The following is a 17,073-nucleotide window of genomic DNA, read 5'->3' as shown; positions in this document are numbered from 1 at the left end:
CTCTCTGGGCTGGGAGGGTGGGCACAGCTCCGCAGTGACTGCCCCATGCTGGCTCTCCAAGAGCCTGGCTTGCCTTCCTGCTTTACTTTCCACTTTTCTTCAGTTCACTTGAAAGAGCAAAGCTGCAGAAACTCAGAGTGTTCGAGCTGGATGGGGTGGGGGTGGGGGGCTCACTTGCTGTGTTGGCCTCATTTTAGAGCTTTATGGTGCCCGAGACTAGGAGAGGTTAAGGTCACATAGCAGCAGTCAGTAGAGTGGGGATTCAAACTCGAGTCTGTCAGACTCTGAAGCCTGTCAATTCAGTGCACAGCCTCTCTGAGTCCAAGTCAATTTCCTACTCTAATCTGCTAAAGTCTAGATGCATGTAAACTTAGAAGGAGCTGGGTTAATGACATCTATAGGCAAGAGAGGCAAACTCAAATGGTCATAGGAGCCGGGCAAGCAGTATTATGTCAGGGAGGCAGGCCAGGTGTCAGACGTTTGGGAATGGTGGAGACTGCAGCATGCTCAGGCAGATTTCAAAAGATGACTACTTGGGACAAATGAAGTACTCTGCGGCTGAGTCCAGCCCACTGCTGGGCTCTTAGAGGCCCCACACTGGTTTCCTTTGCAAACTCGAAGTTAACAAGCAGGGGCTGGAGCATTTCTGCCCAGTGCAGGACTCCTCTAATGGGCAATCTGTTCTGAAGCCCCCCGTCACCACCCCCCATTATGTTATCCAAGACTATGTGCAAAATGCTCACAGTCTGAGGCTCTCTCTACCCTCCCCTGCTTGCTCCCCTCTTTCCCCTCACAAGGGTCAGATCAGCATCACAACCCAGTCCTGCTTTCTCCTCATTGTATCCTTCACAAGTGCTCCCCCGGCCCCCAGACTCTTGTATTCTTGAAATGACAGAGTTAGTGGCCAGGGGATAGGAGAGTAGAGATCCTGGAATGTTTTCCATTAAAGTAGCCAGAAAATCTTCATTTCCTTGGGAAGGTAAATCATACCACAGGGACACCAGCTCATGGCAGGAAGTAGTAAATAAATAAGTGTCCCAGACAGGAAGAGATAGAGATCGTAAGTGTGGAAGGAACCCTGAGCAGCAAGCTGTTGCTGGGTCCCTGCTCTGTACGACATCGTGGAACCCCATTAACAAGACGGGCATTTTTCTTCTACTAAGATCCTTCTTTGAAAAGCATCCATGTTTAGCATTTTAGCTTCCTTCTCACAGATTCCATGACTTACTTCCAAGAATTCTTGGAAGTAGCAGTTAGTTTTAGGGGAAGGTGATGGAATGATTGATACTCCCCCTCTGAGGGCCATGAAAGAGAATAGTTATACATAAGCCACACTTTTTTTTTAATGCATGCACTGTAAATATTTCAAATCCTGTGATGTATGGGAAATGTGAACCCCTGAAGTTCATGAAGGTCTTCCCTGGATGTAGGAACTTTTTCTTTGAGATCAATGAGATATTCTCTTATACATCTTTTATGAGGCTGCTGAGGCCAGACTCAGAACATAGGAGTAAACGCAGAATGGAGAAAGCTCTTGGATCATCTCTAAAGACAGAGGTCTTCCCTTCAATGTACTTGGAAGTATTTCATATTATATAAATACATAGATAGGCTTAGAAAGATCAAAGCAGAGAGAATGGTGCTATCTGTTGGCTCGAGAATGTTTATTTTCCATCATATTTTAAAACGCATATGTTAAAAAAAATAGAGAGAGGAGAGAGAGAAAGAAAAGATTCCAAGAGTGTAAGAAAAATGCCCTCACCACCTCCATTTTCCCTTTCCCACCCACATTCTCCAAAAAGGGAAGAAAGACAGAGGAAGGAACACAACCCTGAGGAAGAAACAAAGTACCCACATGACTCTTTTTTGATGAGAGATGTGGATGGGTGACAGCATTCTGCAAGGCAATCTCGGGAGAGATACGGGAGGGCTCAATGGGCTTTAAGGAGTCACAGCAAGGACTATCTGGGAAGGCTCCCCACTTTGCAAACCCCACATAACTACGCAGACTTCTTACACACTGTATGTGTCAACTAATATTAAGTTCCCATAATTAACCAAAGAGAAAAAAAATCCTCTCTAATCTTTTGGATGCATATTGAGTCACGTTTGTATTGTTGTTCACTATGTAGCAAATGCCTCATTAATAAAGATTGCTCACAGCTTTTCAACCCTGTTCCAGGGATAAGTAATTAACATTGATTACCTCACATGATAGTCACAATCCCATAAAGCAGGGACTGTTACTAATGTCCCATTTAAAAGATGAAAAGTTAAGGCACAGAGAGGGTGAGTGAGTTAGCCTAAGGTTGCTCGGAGGGCAGCGAATAGAACCAAGATTGGCACACAGGCAGTTCTGACCCTGGAGTCTGCCCTCTTAGCCTACAAATCATAGTGCTTAGCATGCTAACCTTCATGAGATGGCATGTGCATTTTGATGGATGAGCAAATGACAAAGTGTGCCTCTGGAGAGAGGCATGGTAAGCTGAATAACATTTTTAACTCAGCTGGGTAAGTTGTATGGTTAGAGGATCAGAATTAGATTCTCCATTAAGAATTTGGGAAATGGCTTCAATGTAATTACTGGCAAATAATGACACATTTGTATAATGGAATACTGTACAGCCATTAGAAATAATGAGGTAGAGTTTAAATGAGCCAAAGTGGAACATTCTCTAAAATAGAGTATTAACGTTTTTTTTTTTTTGGCCGCATCATGTGGCTTGTGGGATCTTAGTTCCCTGACCAGAGATTGAACCTGGGCCCTGGGCAGTAAAAGTGTGAAGTCCTAACCACTGGACCACCAGGGAATTCCCAAGGATTAATATTTTAAAAAGCAAGATGAGAAACTGTGTAGACAGTATGTCCCCATGTATGCTTTTTTTTTTGCGGTACGCGGGCCTCTCACTGCTGTGGCCTCTCCCGCTGCGGAGCACAGGCTCCGGACGCGCAGGTTCAGCGGCCATGGCTCACCGGCCCAGCCGCTCAGCGGCATGTGGGATCTTCCCAGACCGGGGCACGAACCCGTGTCCCCTGCATCGGCAGGCGGACTCTCAACCACTGCGCCACCAGGGAAGCCCCCCATGTATGCTTTTATGAGTACAGCATCTTTCTGGAAGATGATCTTTCTGGGGAGTCATTGGGGCTCCCCCTCTGGCTAGCTGAACCGGAGACCAGGAAACTACAGAGCTCTGGGATTAAAGGAAAACATGCTTTCAGTCCATGTTCATTGGTACAGTTGGAATGTTTAAAGCCATATGTACATGGTTTGCTTTTTCAATATAAAAATCTAGTGTTTCAAAAAGATTCTGTTCTGTTAGAAGAGAATTGCTTCTGCGTTGGTGAACTTGAGCTCCTGCTTTCCATGATCACTTAAGCTTGTTCTACTCCCAGATTTGATAGAAGGGAACCTTGACCCAGTCAGTCTTCATCTCAGCCAAAAGCAGTTTGCCACACAAAAGCATCTGGCATCTGGGGAAACCCTCTGTGTACTTCCGGGAAAGCTCACACCATTGATGGAACTCTATTGCCCATCCATCAGAGGACCCTTTACAGCGTGGAAAATGCTGAGAAGTGCTTGGACAGTTGTTGAGAACCAGCTGATTTTGTGAGTGTTTCTTTCTCCCCAGCTCCTTGAGAGTAGGGCCACAGAAGACATCCAGAGAAGGCAACAAAAACCTACCACTTAAAGGCAACAGGGTCTCACCGCAGGTGTGTTAAGAATCACACAAGTTTAGGTGGGGCGAAGCTTTAAGGGTTTTTCTAGCCCGGCCCAGGCAAGTTAGAGAGACATCGAATAAGTCTCCAGGTAAACAGGGGAGGCTGGGTGCCTTTGCCACCGGTACGCCCCCTCCCCTGAGGTCAGCTGCAGAATGACATGGTCCTGGGCACAAACACCTGGGCCAGGTGGGAGGGCCCCCCCAGGAGGGGACTGTTCCCAAGACCAGAAATTAGGACCAGCAGCTGCAGGACACTGTAGCTGTGCCTTGCACTCCCGTACCACTGGGGAAGGCGTTGGGATAACCATTTGCTGCTTTCCTTCCACATGGAGTTGTATCATGAGGTCTGCAGCTGAGATGGGCCCCCAGGCCATCAGGCCTCCTCCTCTTTCTCTTCTCTAAGTTAACTTTTCTTTCCTTTCGTGAATTTCAGTAGCTTTCCATAGCCACATTTACATTGAAAAATAAAATTCCACAAGTTACAGGGAACTGAGAGTCACTTAACATAGCAAAATGGTATATTTCACAACCAGAACTTGCCTTGAGATTTGCAACTATATTAAATTATTTCCTTTTAATGTGTCATGCCTAACATGGTGCTGTAGAACTTGACACAGCTCGGCTGCAATGATCTGCATTTCATTTTCAGAAATACTTAGAATTTTTTTTTTTTTAATGAGGTGACAGCTAAGTAATTTCTTGCATCATCCCACAGCATAAAGAAGAGTTGCTTCTCTTGGAGCTATTTTTTAAAAAAACTTAGCAAAGCAGTTAAATGAGAGAGGCTGAGGGAAAACTGCTGTCTTTCTTGTGGTTAATATTCATTTGCCAGATAGGCTAGAAAATAACTGAGTTTTAGCTTCAGCTCCGCTTTTGAAAAAGTTGAAAAGTTCTGGACTAAAAGACTCCAGAATGTGTAGAAAGTGATCTGAAGTCATTTAACTGAGATACTGAAATGCCCTTTTCCAGATTACTTTTATATTTAGAGTCACCTTTAAGCTTTAAAAAAAAAAACTTAGGGCTTCCCTGGTGGCGCAGTCGTTGAGAGTCCACCTGCCGATGCAGGGGACACGGGTTCATGCTCTGGTCTGGGAAGATCCCACATGCCACGGAGCGGCTGGGCCGGTGAGCCTTGGCCGCTGAGCCTGCACATCCGGAGCCTGTGCTCCGCAATGGGAGAGGCCACAACAGTGAGAGGCCCGCGTACCGCAAACAAACAAACAAACAACCCCAAAAACTTAACTGAGTAGAATAGAGCTTTCTAAACAAAATTCTATTTCTCTCTTTTTTGCTTCAAAACGTGGGACATAAAACAACTTTTGATAATTTCCACTGATGGGATATTTGCTTGGGAAACATCATTACCTACTTCCTTAACTTAGTGGGAAAAATGCAGAATAACAAGTAATGGATGCATTTACACAGTTCACTCTGAGTCCTAAGCAATTGAACTCTTGCAGGAAATGGATTCCAGAAGAGAGAAACTCAGATACTCACATTCACCTTCGTCTTGATCCTTTAAAGATATTATTTTTAAAGGTGATTAGTCCATACCCTGGAAAACACTGGCAGAAATCACTTCAGAAGGGAACTCCTTCTGTAGTAGCTGGCGCTGGCATGCTGTGAGGTTTGGGGTCTAGAACACTTGTGCCTGAGCACTGCTCTTTCTGCAGCTGTCCCTACCGGAGGTGGGGTGGGAGATGTGGGCTGAAACGAACAGCCATGGGTGGGAAAGTTTGGGGCCGGTTACATAACACATAGTTTCTCTTCCACCCATCTGGATGCAAATAGCCATTGTCTCCGGCTTAGCTGTGGGCACTGGGGACTAAGAAAGGAATAAACCTGGTGAACTTGGAAATGAGAAGGGATATAAGAGAAAAAGAAAAACTTAAGTAAAAGAAGGATTCCTAGTTTTCCCAACACCTCTAAAAATGATCCTGACCATGGTTTAGTCAGTGAACACGCACAAACCTTAACTGATTTCTCCATGATAACGTTGAACTCTGATCCTTCCAGCTTTGAATTCTTCCTAATGGTTCAGATGAAAAGGCCTCTCGCCACGGAGACTTGGGTAGCCGCAGAAGGCACTGCCGACTGATGAGACTTTGAGGAAGAGGCTGTGGTCAGAAAAAAATTCCAAAGCCACCCAGTGGAAATGAAACATTTTCTTCCCTGATGCCTGAATGCTGTGGTTTCCAACAGGTTTGGGTCCTGCTGGAAGGTGTATTGTTTGAATATACTTCCCCTATTCATGGGACCCTCGCTAAAATGCACTTGTCTTGCTTCACTGATTTGAGTTGTTTATTAAGCACCTACTGTATGTCTGACAGTGTGCTGGGGGGAGGAAGGTGAACAAGGTTCTGTTAGTCTAAGCTCAGGGTTGAAATGATGCAACAATAAAGATCTCCCAGGTCTTCTAAGTAATTGATATTTTTGGATGTGGCCCAAGACAGGTCCATGTTATACCAAACTGTTTCTGTAGCTTGTAGTGCCCTAGAGATCCAGTATATTTATTCATCCGTCCCCCAAACCCCCTCCCCACCTCCAAGTTCACTCCTTGCTAGACAAGTTTCTGAACTCTTGTTTCAGATATTTGGTTTGGGGAAAAGAGGAGTTGAGAGCAATGTTGGGCCAAGGTAAGTGGTTGAGAACTCAGCCCTCTCTTGTGAGAAACACATGGAGGGGGGAGGGCAAGTAGCTGAGAATTTTCCTGGGCCTCAGTATCCTCACCTGAAAGTGTAGGGTTCCCATCCAGCTGCAACCCCCTGCATTTTGCATGGTTTCTTGTCTTGCTCTTATCTCCTACTTCCTGAAAGCCATCAGAGGGATTAAAGAAAATGGAAGGTGGAATCTTTTCCTTTCTCATCTTTTCCTTCCTTCCCTTTTTCTTGTTTTGAAGCATAAAGGGGATCAAAGGCATGGAGACAAAAGAAGGTGTTTCGTTTCCTTTGATTGGTCTTAAGCAATTATACCACCTCCGATTAGGAGAAAGCTTTGTCTAAGACTGTGTTTCTTAAACTTCCCTGTCTATTAACTGCATGCTTCCTGTCATATCCATGTGCTGTCTGTATATTTTTAACTTCAAGGAAAATATTAAATTAAGGCCATTTAAAAAAAAAAAGTCTCCCAGGGCTTCCCTGGTGGCGCAGTGGTTGGGAGTCCGCCTGCCGATGCAGGGGACACGGGTTTGTGCCCCGGTCCGGGAAGATCCCACATGCCGCGGAGCGGCTGGGCCCGTGAGCCATGGTCGCTGAGCCTGCTCATCCGGAGCCTGTGCTCCGCAACGGGAGAGGCCACAGCAGTGAGAGGCCCGCGTACTGCACAAAAAAAAAAGAAAAAAAAAAAAAAAAAGTCTCCCAAAGCAATATGACCTATGAAATTACAAGTTTGATGAGCTAGTTTTAGGTTTTTCCAATGCACATTAAAATACAGAGCTAACATTAAAAAATGTTCTATCTGTGTACCACACCTAAAATCATCTTGTATGCATGCGGTCAAAGTCCCTGCAGGGTGTGATTATTTTCCATTTGATTGATCAGGAAGAATTCAAAACTGGTCCAAGCTATTTAATGGATCACAGAGAAATGAGTGAACATTCATACTTGTTCACCGAATTCTCCATTTGCTAGGGTCATTTTTAGGGGTGTTAGGAAAGCAGCAAGCCACCTGTTCTTTTAAGTTCTTCTCTCAGTCTGTTGGTGGGCATTTATTCCAGTTCACTGGGTTTATTCATTTTGTTGTCAATAATGAGTCACAGATAAACCCATGGCTAGCCTCACACAAGGAAGGTTAGAGAGAATGTGCTTTGTAACTGTCCCTGTTGATTTCCCCAGGGCTGTTGATCCCCTCCATGTTGGGAAACATCCGTGTAGGACAGAAGCAACTTGACATTCTCGCTCTTAGTAATTCACTCTCGTGCCCTTTCAGCCGCCTCTGAGTTTAAATTCTGAACCCAAGAGAACATTCCACAGGCACTTTTTACTTTCTGTGAACCAGATGGCAAGCGTCTCCAAGGGAGAGCCACCCTACTGCTTTCTTACCCCAATTCTCACCCCCTCCAAGCCCCAAAAGACAAGCTGCCTGTAACAAACGTGTAACAAACAAAACTGCTCTTGACTCTAAGGAGAAGCAACAGTTTAAAGAAAAAGAACAATCGATTCACCCTGGAGTGGGTGGGCGGAGGCAGAGCCCAGACTTGACCAGGAATAACATTTCCTAGAGGAGTTTTAAGAGCCGGCAAAGCCTCCCCGCAAAGAGCCAGGAGATGCGGTCCCAGGCGCAGGCGCGCACTCCGCCTTCTTGTTCCTATCTCTGTCCTCGCCATGTGCACACAGGAGCCCTCTTCCATTCCAGTAAACACATGGTTTATGGGCAATACGTTTGGAAATGGTTCCTAAAATACGTATTTCCCCTTTTTGCAACTCATGTTGGAGTCTTCGAATATCACTTGCAGTGGTATCTTTTTTCTTCTTTGTTACCAGCCTCCCACCTTCCTCCTTTGAAGCTATTTCCCCTCCAGGCTCTTGTCATTTCCCCCCTGAGTCATCACAGTTCCAACATGACCACACACATTTCTACGGTTGCTTCCTCATTCCATTATCATGCAGGCCACTCTCCTTTGAAAAGTGTCCTGGCAACTTCTTTAACTTGTAGTATAAGCAGTTGGTATTCTGTCTGGCCTTTCCCGCACCCCCCACCCCCCGCCCCGCCATGTGAGCTCTATAGCAAATACAATGTTAAGAGAATAAAGGTTATGGACTTCCCTGGTGGCACAGTGGTTAAGAATCCACCTGCCAACGCAGGGGACACCAGTTCGAGCCGTGGTCTGGGAAGATCCCACATGCCACAGAGCAGCTGAGCCCATGTACCACAACTACTGAGCCTGTGCTCCAGAGTCCCCCGAGCCATAACTACTGAGCCTGCGCTCCAGAGCCCACGAGCCACAACTACTGAGCCCGCGTGCCTAGAGCCTGTGCTCCGCAACAAGAGAAGCCACCGCAATGAGAAACCCGCGCACCGCAACCGAGAGTAGCTCCCGCTCGCCGCAACTAGAGAAAGCCCGCGCACAGCAACGAAGACCCAACGCAGCCAAAAATAAATAAATAAAAATAAAATAAATTTATTTAAAAAAAGAGAGAGAGAATAAAGGTTACCGAACAGGGGAAAGAATAATAGAAGGTAATGGATTTTTAACGCTAATGACAGTTTATTAAATATTGAGAAAAGGGACTAGACTTTTGTCTTCTGTGGCATTTAGAGCAGCGTCTGGCTCAATATATTTGTGGAATGAATGAAAGAAAATGGAAATAAAGTTGGTGGAAAATAAACATCCGTTTCTTCAAAAAATAAAGCATACAGCCCATGTAGCTCAATAAAAGCTATTTATACCTTTATTTACTCTTCTTTCTGCTCACATCTCCCGACACTCTCAAACACCAAACGTTTTATTTTTTTCAAAAGACTGAGCAAACGGTGCTTCTCCATGTGCGCTGAGAACAGCACGGTACCACCCAAAATGGAAAATGAAGCCCTGGCCCTGCCTCCTGACTCACCTCCCCGCTCCTGCTCTTTCCTACTGACTGTCTGTGTGTGCACAGCAGCCTTAAGATGTCTTAAAAGACGTAAATCAGCCCATGTTATCTCCTACTTTACACAGGCCAGTGGCTTGTGTAAAGTAGCAGTTTGCATGCAGTTCGAGTGCATTCTGCAGTTAGAATGCACTTCAAAGGGGGCTTCCCTGGTGGCGCAGTGGTTGAGAGTCCACCTGCCGATGCAGGGGATGCGGGTTCGTGCCCCGGTCTGGGAAGATCCCACATGCCGCGGAGCGGCTGGGCCCGTGAGCCATGGCCGCTGAGCCTGCGCGTCCGGAGCCTGTGCTCCGCAATGGGAGAGGCCACAACAGTGAGAAGCCCGCATACCGCAAAAAAAAAAAAAAAAAAAAAAAGAATGCACTTCAAAGTACTTAAGGCGTCCACGGGGCCCTATGTGAACAGACCCTGCTTACCCCTCAGATCTTGTTTCTGACACTTTCTCCCCTTGTTAACTCTGCTCTGACGACACTGGCGTTTTCATGGATGCCCTGCTCTGCTGAATTCATTCCTGCCCTTGCATTTGCTGTTCCCTCTGCCTGGAAAACTTTCCCCATCATTCTGGTTTCCAGAGAGGCCCTTTCTGTGGATCATCTCTATCAGGTCACCCTGTTTGTTTTTAATTTTTATACTAATTTTTTTAAAAAAATAAATAAATTTATTTATTTATTTATAGCGGCGTTGGGTCTTCGTTGCTGTGCGGGGGCTTCCTCTAGTTGCGGCGAGCGGGGGCTACTCCTTGTTGCAGTGTGCGGGCTTTTCTCATTGCTGTGGATTCTCTTGTTGCAGAGCACGGGCTCTAGGCACACAGGCTTCCGTAGTTGTGGCACACGGGCTCAGTAGTTGTGGCACTTGGGCTCAGTAGTTGTGGGTCACAGGCTCTAGAGTGCAGGCTCAGTAGTTGTGGAGCACGGGCTTAGTTGCTCCGCGGCATGTGGGATCTTCCCGGACCAGGGCTTGAACCCGTGTCCCCTGCGTTGGCAGGCAGATTCTTAACCACTGCGCCACCGGGAAGCCCTGTTTTCTTTGCTTTAGGGCAGTTGTCAGCACCCGAGATCATTGTGTCCATTTACTCATTTACCGACTGTCTGATCCCACGGGAATGTCGGCTCTGTGTTGATTGCCTGAAGCCCCAGAGCTCAATGATTCTGTCTTGAGTGAGAGGCTAAACAGTGGACCATGAGTTGTGTTTTCAAGCTGGGTGCTGTGGTTACTTGTTTTGCTTTGGGAGGCAGGTGAAGGGATGAGGCTGCTGGATGAGGTCAGAGGAAGACCACAGGTCCTTGTGGCCATGCCTTCACTTGCACAGGCTCAGATCTAAGGCAACATGTGACCGTGGGAGAAGGAGTGGGGGTAATTCTGAAGCATCTAGGTTGAGAGGCGGGTCAGGACGGAGCCAGGTAGGGGTTAGAAGAGCTGAGAGTCAGGGGTGACTTCTGTTCCCAGACATCTGGTGAGCAGGAAGTACCATTCCTGTCCTCGTGGCCACGTTGCAAGGGCTCTATCTGCACTCCCGGTAATCTCCCATTCATTCACACACGCACACCGGCCAAAGTGTTTCTGGAACACCTACTATGTGCAGGCATTGCTGTAGGCACTAAAGATGCAGCACTGAATAAGAGAGGCCAGATCTGTCCCTCAGGGAGCTGACTTTCCAAAGGGCGAAACAAAGGCAAGACAATTTCCAATCTTGATAAGTGAGGCTGAGATGGATGATGAGAATGATGGGATGGGTGTGGAAAAGGGAGGTGGTTTAGACAGGGTGGTCCAGAGAGGCCTCTGGATGGGGAGATGCTTGAGAGGAGGACCCAGTGGTGAAGCCACAGGGAGAGAGGAGCATTCCCAGGTCGGGAACAGCAGGGGAGAAGGGCAAGGAACTGAGCTGGTGGGAGCTGGTGGGAGCTGGTGGGAGGGGCACGCGGCAGGCCTGGTGGGTGACGGTGAGTTCCCTGCCGTGATCGCACTTGCCCTTCTTCGACAAAGACTGAGTTGAAAGTGTCTTGCTCACCATCTGAGAGCTTTGAAGGTACAAGGAGAGCCTGAAATTGCTCCTCATTCACAAACGAAGCCTCGCCGAGCGTTCTTGCCCAGAAGCACCAGAGCAGAAGAGTCTTGGCGAGCGGCAGACTCATCCGATGCCACTGCAGCCTGTCAGGGTCTAAACTAACCCTGGCAGTGTTGGTGATTTTTTTTTTATTATTATTCTGAGTCTTTACCTAGACCCTCCTTGAGTGAATCTAGAACCATCCCACTCAGAGTTGAGATGGAAGAGGACCACAGGATATTTGCGTTTTAACTGAAGCTGAATCTGAAATGTTGAGAACATTTCAGGACGTTTAAACGTTCTTAAAACACAAATATTATTTTGATCAGTGCTCTGGAACATCCACCCTTCAGTAACATGGTAAAGACACTTGGTTTGAAAACTCCCTTCAGAAAACCAAGTGAGCAAACAGCCTATGGCTCTATTTATAAAAGAGAGAAAATATATAGATTGTAGAGAAAATACTATGGAAACTAAGTTTTCAAATTTTAGAAGTTCTCAGAAAGTGATGGAAAACAAAATACCATGCTTATTTGACCCAGGATTCCTCTTTCATTTCCTGGCCATTCACTCCAGGGAGACAAAGATGCCTGTACACAAAGATGCTATTTGCAGCATCACCTCTAATGGTGTGGACATCTGCACGCACACACAGACACGTACGCTCAGAAGTAAACACAATGTGCAACAAATGGGACCGAATCACTAAAATTCATGCAGACTCTATTTTCATAAATAAGACGCTTTTGAAACAACCAAAAATCCAAAGCAAGGACTTACATATAGTAAAACCAGTTATTCACCTTTTCTTTCAGACCTCATTTTCCAGCGTTTCATGAATGGAGTTGAACACGGAGTCAATCAGCTATAGTCCAATGAGATGTTGGATTTACCACCTTGGCAACAACACAACGGTCTCTACCTTTTGCAATTACACTGTTTGAGACCAGTGTTTCCTAGCTCTAATATCACCATGTTTATTTTTCAGTTTTCTCTTCATTTTGTAAGACAGTTTGCAGAAACCTAATAAAAGTCAGACAATTACACAAAATCTGCTGTGCACAAAGGTGAAATTCTACTGACGAGGAACTCTTGGTTGTTTGTCAAGCAGCAACACTGGGGAACAGCCTGAAAGGGCAGGCACAGTTCACCACATGACGTACACAGGCTGACCTCGGGGCATGAAAGGAGTCTGGGTGCCCCTAAGTGAAAGTCAGGGTTGCTTTAAAGTCAGATGCACCAATGCTGAGAACCACTCACATGGTATGACTCCTTCAAGCACTGTGTTACCATTTAATCAAAAGCACCTAAATGACAACGTAGGCATTGAAAATACTGAGGTAGGTCACTGGTGCTAAAACAGATGGGGCTCTAATATGTACTGTTCACTGTAAAAGACAAGAAGCTCAACAGTTGTTCACTTACCGCTCCTGTTCTTGAAAAACCTTTTAAAAAAATCATATTATCTTATATGTGCATTGGCAGTTCTGTAGGGATACCCAAGAAAGCATGAACTGAGGTTGCCTCTGGGCTAGGAATGGAAGATTTGGGCTCTTGCCCTGGTGCTGCTGTTACTGGGTAGGGGGGGCATCCGTACGAGCTGAGACATCATTCATCTAAGACTTGGGTCGGCAAACTAGGGCCTGTGGGCCAAATCCACATGACCAGTCCAAGAGTTAAGAATGATTTCATATTTTTAAAGGGTTGTAAAAACAAAAAAGAATATGCAGCAGAGGGACTTCCCTGGCAGTCCAGTGGTTAGGACTTTGATCTTCCACAGCAGGGGGCCAGGTTTGATCCCTGGTCCGCGAACTAAGATCCCGAAACCCGAGGTGCGGCCAGAAATAAAAAATAGAAACGAGAATATGCACCAGAGGTCAGAGGTGGACCACAGAGCATAAAATACTAGCTGGCTCTTTATGAAAAGACTGCGGACCTCTGGCCTAAGGGTCAGTATATAGTGAGCTGGTTAAGCCTGGGTCTGCGTCAGTCTGTCTGGGTTTGGCTCCTGGCCTTCCACTTACTAGAAAATGACCTTGGCAAGTCAATGAACCCTACTTTCCTCATCTGTCAAATGGGGATAAGAGTAACACGTCTACCTTATGGAGATGTCAAGAGGATGTAATGAGAAAAAGGAAGAAGCGCACTCAGCAGCAGGCCTGACAGATGGACAGTCAGTAAGGGTCAGCTGTTATTATCTGTATAATATCAATAATAGAAATTCACGGGGATGCTGGGACTACCAAATATATGTTATATGTATATATACATGTTACTTACACATATACATGTTACAATTACACATTGTAAAGTGCTATAGAAATTGGACAGAATAAGTGGCCCATTAAAAAAAAGTATAAATCATAAAAAAATCTGGATATTTGTAGAGAATGTCAGTGTTATTAAAGAAATAAAAAAGTAGTGGACTGATGAAGAACCTAGGGGTAAGACAGGAATAAAGACACAGACCTACTAGAGAATGGACTTGAGGATATGGGGAGGGGGAAGGGTAAGCTGGGACAAAGCGAGAGAGAGGCATGGACATATATACACTACCAAACGTAAAATAGATAGCTAGTGGGAAGCAGCTGCATAGCACAGGGAGATCAGCTAGGTGGTTTGTGACCACCTAGAGGGGTGGGATAGGGAGGGTGGGAGGGAGGGAGATACAAGAGGGAAGAGATATGGGGATATATGTATATGTAGAGTTGATTCACTTTGTTATAAAGCAGAAACTAACACACCATTGTAAAGCAATTATACCCCAATAAAGATGTAAAAAAAAAAAAGTAGTGGACTGTTCTAGATTAAGGATGACAGAGACCTAACAAACAAAATGTGTGATCCTGGAACGAGTCCTGGGTTGGAAAAAAAAAAAACAAATAAACATACAAAGAAATAATAACAGCCAAAAAAGCTAGAAAGGATGTTTTTGGATTTTTGGAAAATGTGAATGTAGCCTGTGTCTAAATATATACAAATAGATGCACACAAATGTGACAAAGTGCCAGGAACCGGTGAATCTAGGTAAAGGATACGCACAGGTTTACTGAATTTTTTTTTCTATTTTCCCAATGGTTTAAAATTTTTCAAAGAAAATAGTCAGGTACAAAATTCTAGGGTAGCAATCTATGTAAGAGAGACTGTCATGGGTTATTCAGCTGTACATTTCACCAGTGACACCTATTGTTATTATTATAATAATAAATAACACATATTTAATCATATAAGCAAGCTCCCCATTTCATAATTGTTTCATTTTTTTTCCTGTTCTACTTAAAATTTTTAAAAGATGTAGCAAAATAACCCTGACCTTCACTTTTCCTTGTGTCCAAGCAGTTTTCTTTTAGCAGCCATTTCAACGTTCTAAACAGCAAATCCTTTTTGATTCCTGTCACAGACTTGGGCTCCACTCATGCATGTCAGTACAGAAGGTAACGTGAAAACAGCACTAGGAAGGCCCGCTGAGGACTCAGGGCTGGGGCAGAGACCCATGTCTCGCTCAGAAGTTTGTTAGAAGGTGAATGGATTCAAAGGGATGGGTTGTGTTATCAACCGCATAAACTGGGTTTTGCTAGAAAGTAATTTGCAGCCATCTCTGAGTCAGACTGGTCAGGAGCTTTACGGCACATATAGTTTCTATACTTAAACTCACGTGAAACTTTCTCTTCTCAAACTTAGATGTTAGTGGTATTCATCTTTGACTTCATCAGAAACTCAGCCCTGAAATTGGCCGCTGTCCTCATAACACAAACAGGCTGCTCCGTCTGCCTCTGCAGGCAGCCTCGCCACTCACCTTGGGCGCTCCGTCCGTGATGCTAGCTCCTTTCATGTTGCTGGTGTGAAACGGCTCCTTTGAGCTCCACGGCTGATATCTCCGACTTCAGAGGTGGTTACGCAATGTCACTGCATGCCTCTGGCTGGTTCTCAGAAACTGAATTCTATGGAGCTGACAGCACAGGAAATTGTCAGAATGATTCTCCGAGCAGCAAACTTTCTGGAAAGGACGAGAAGAAAAGAGGTGAAGGAAGGGAGACCAGAAATCCAGGCCACACTCACTCCTCAATGTGTGATGTCTGTAAGTATAAATTGTCACACATTTGCTACGAGAAACCACAAAAGGAAAAAAAAAAAGTCTTCTGCTTTATAGGGTGAAGTTCCTACTTATGAACGCACGGAATTCTCAACCCTTGAACGTTGTGGAACAACTCCCCCTGGACAGACCAAGCATATTTCTCTGATTAGACGCCGCCAGGACAAATTTGTGATAGCGGTCAGTGTTTCTTCCTTCTTGCCCCCTAAAACTTACCCTGCAACAGCCGGAGAAAACGAGTCCAGTGGGGGGCGGGGGGGCGTGCCCAAGGGACCTCATCCCACATCTTTCCCCGTCAGATGCACCCTTCCACTTCCCCCTCCTCTGACCCCCATACTCACCCCCTGGTCTTTGAGTGCTGGCTCTGCAGCAGAGCTATGCTGAGCACTTATCAATACATTATCTCTCAAATCTCACCGACCCACCCACTTGATGCCACACTAATTCACACAGTTCGGGACGACTTGCTAAGTCTTTCCACTTTCCTTAAGTTCAGACTAAACATCCAGAGAGGACCTACCCGAGAGCAGATTCCTTGCTAGGCATGTTCACACTTTTATTTCACATAAACAAACTAGTACCCATCCTTCCCAGCGGGGCTCAGCTTCCACCTCCGGTGGGCTGTCTCTCTCCTGTGATTACAGCACTTACTGTCTTGTCTGCTGGCTGTCCCACATGTAGCCCCTACAAGTCTGAGCACCAGGAAGGATTTACAGGTGGAAATAGCTGACTGATTTCTGGCTGAGACAATCTATATTTTATTTTATTTATTTATTTTTAAAAAGATTTATTTAGCTGTGTCAGGTCTTAGTTGCAGCATGCAGGATCTTCTAGTTGCAGCATGTGAACTCTTAGTTGTGGCATGTGGGATCTAGGTCCCTGACCAGGGATTGAACCTGGGCCCCCTGCTTTGGGAGTGTAGAGTCTTAGCCACCTGACCACTAAGGAAGTCCCCACGACCTATATTTTAAATCGTTACCAGTGTTGGAAGTTAACTTGCAGTGCCAAGTAATTGACATGCTGTTGATGGGAGCAGATAACAGGGAGGGAACAGTGATTGCACAGAAGGGTCACAAACTGACTTGGCAACAAGTTCAAGGTGGAGATCCATAGAGAGGAGGACAGAGATGGGAGAGTGGGGGAGTAATTTAGGGAAGGCTTCACGAGGAAGGCAAGGTACGAGAAGCAGGGGCAGAGCAGTATAGAGCCTGAGCTAACAGAAGTATTTTATCCTGTTAGTCTTTACAGCTGAGACAACTCATTAAAGTAGTACCACCGCAATGCATATAACAGGTGATATTTGTGAGGCAAAGGCCGCTGCAAAATAGCAGGTGATTTCCATGTTGTTAAATGTGAATCCGGGTGTTTCTCTTGGGTGCACCTCTTCCCTCCTGCTTTTTCTTCTGGCTCCAGCAGCTCCTCCGTGTCGGTGGCCATGGGCCATGTAGCACCTCAGATGAGGAAGAGGCAAGCACTGTCCAGCTAAGGCTGAGGTTCATGTTTCCAGAGTGGGAATTTATTAAACCAAGATTCCATGTTTCCACATATATATTGAGACGGAAAAATGTTATGATTGCATTTTAAAAAGTCCTTATCTCTCAGAGATATATACTGAAATATTTACAGATA

At 45.6% G+C, this 17,073-nt stretch overlaps 1 protein-coding gene across 1 annotated transcript in view; it reads right to left on the bottom strand.

The window, feature by feature from the left end:
• Positions 1-15,183, bottom strand: part of CASS4 (Cas scaffold protein family member 4) — a gene marked incomplete at both ends in the record, with an annotated part of 36,364 nt that extends 21,181 nt beyond the window's left edge. Inside the window, one exon of the mRNA XM_079719659.1 lies at positions 15,148-15,183. Coding sequence (XP_079575785.1) covers positions 15,148-15,183 — 36 coding nt within the window. The remainder of the gene's footprint in view (positions 1-15,147) is intronic.
• Between the last annotated feature and the right edge of the window lie 1,890 nt (positions 15,184-17,073).

Source organism: Hyperoodon ampullatus (genome assembly GCF_949752795.1).
Source record: "Hyperoodon ampullatus genome assembly, chromosome: 14".
Lineage (NCBI taxonomy): Eukaryota > Metazoa > Chordata > Mammalia > Artiodactyla > Ziphiidae > Hyperoodon > Hyperoodon ampullatus.
Note: the sequence above shows the minus strand (reverse complement) of the source record. Positions and strands in the feature narration are given on the sequence as shown.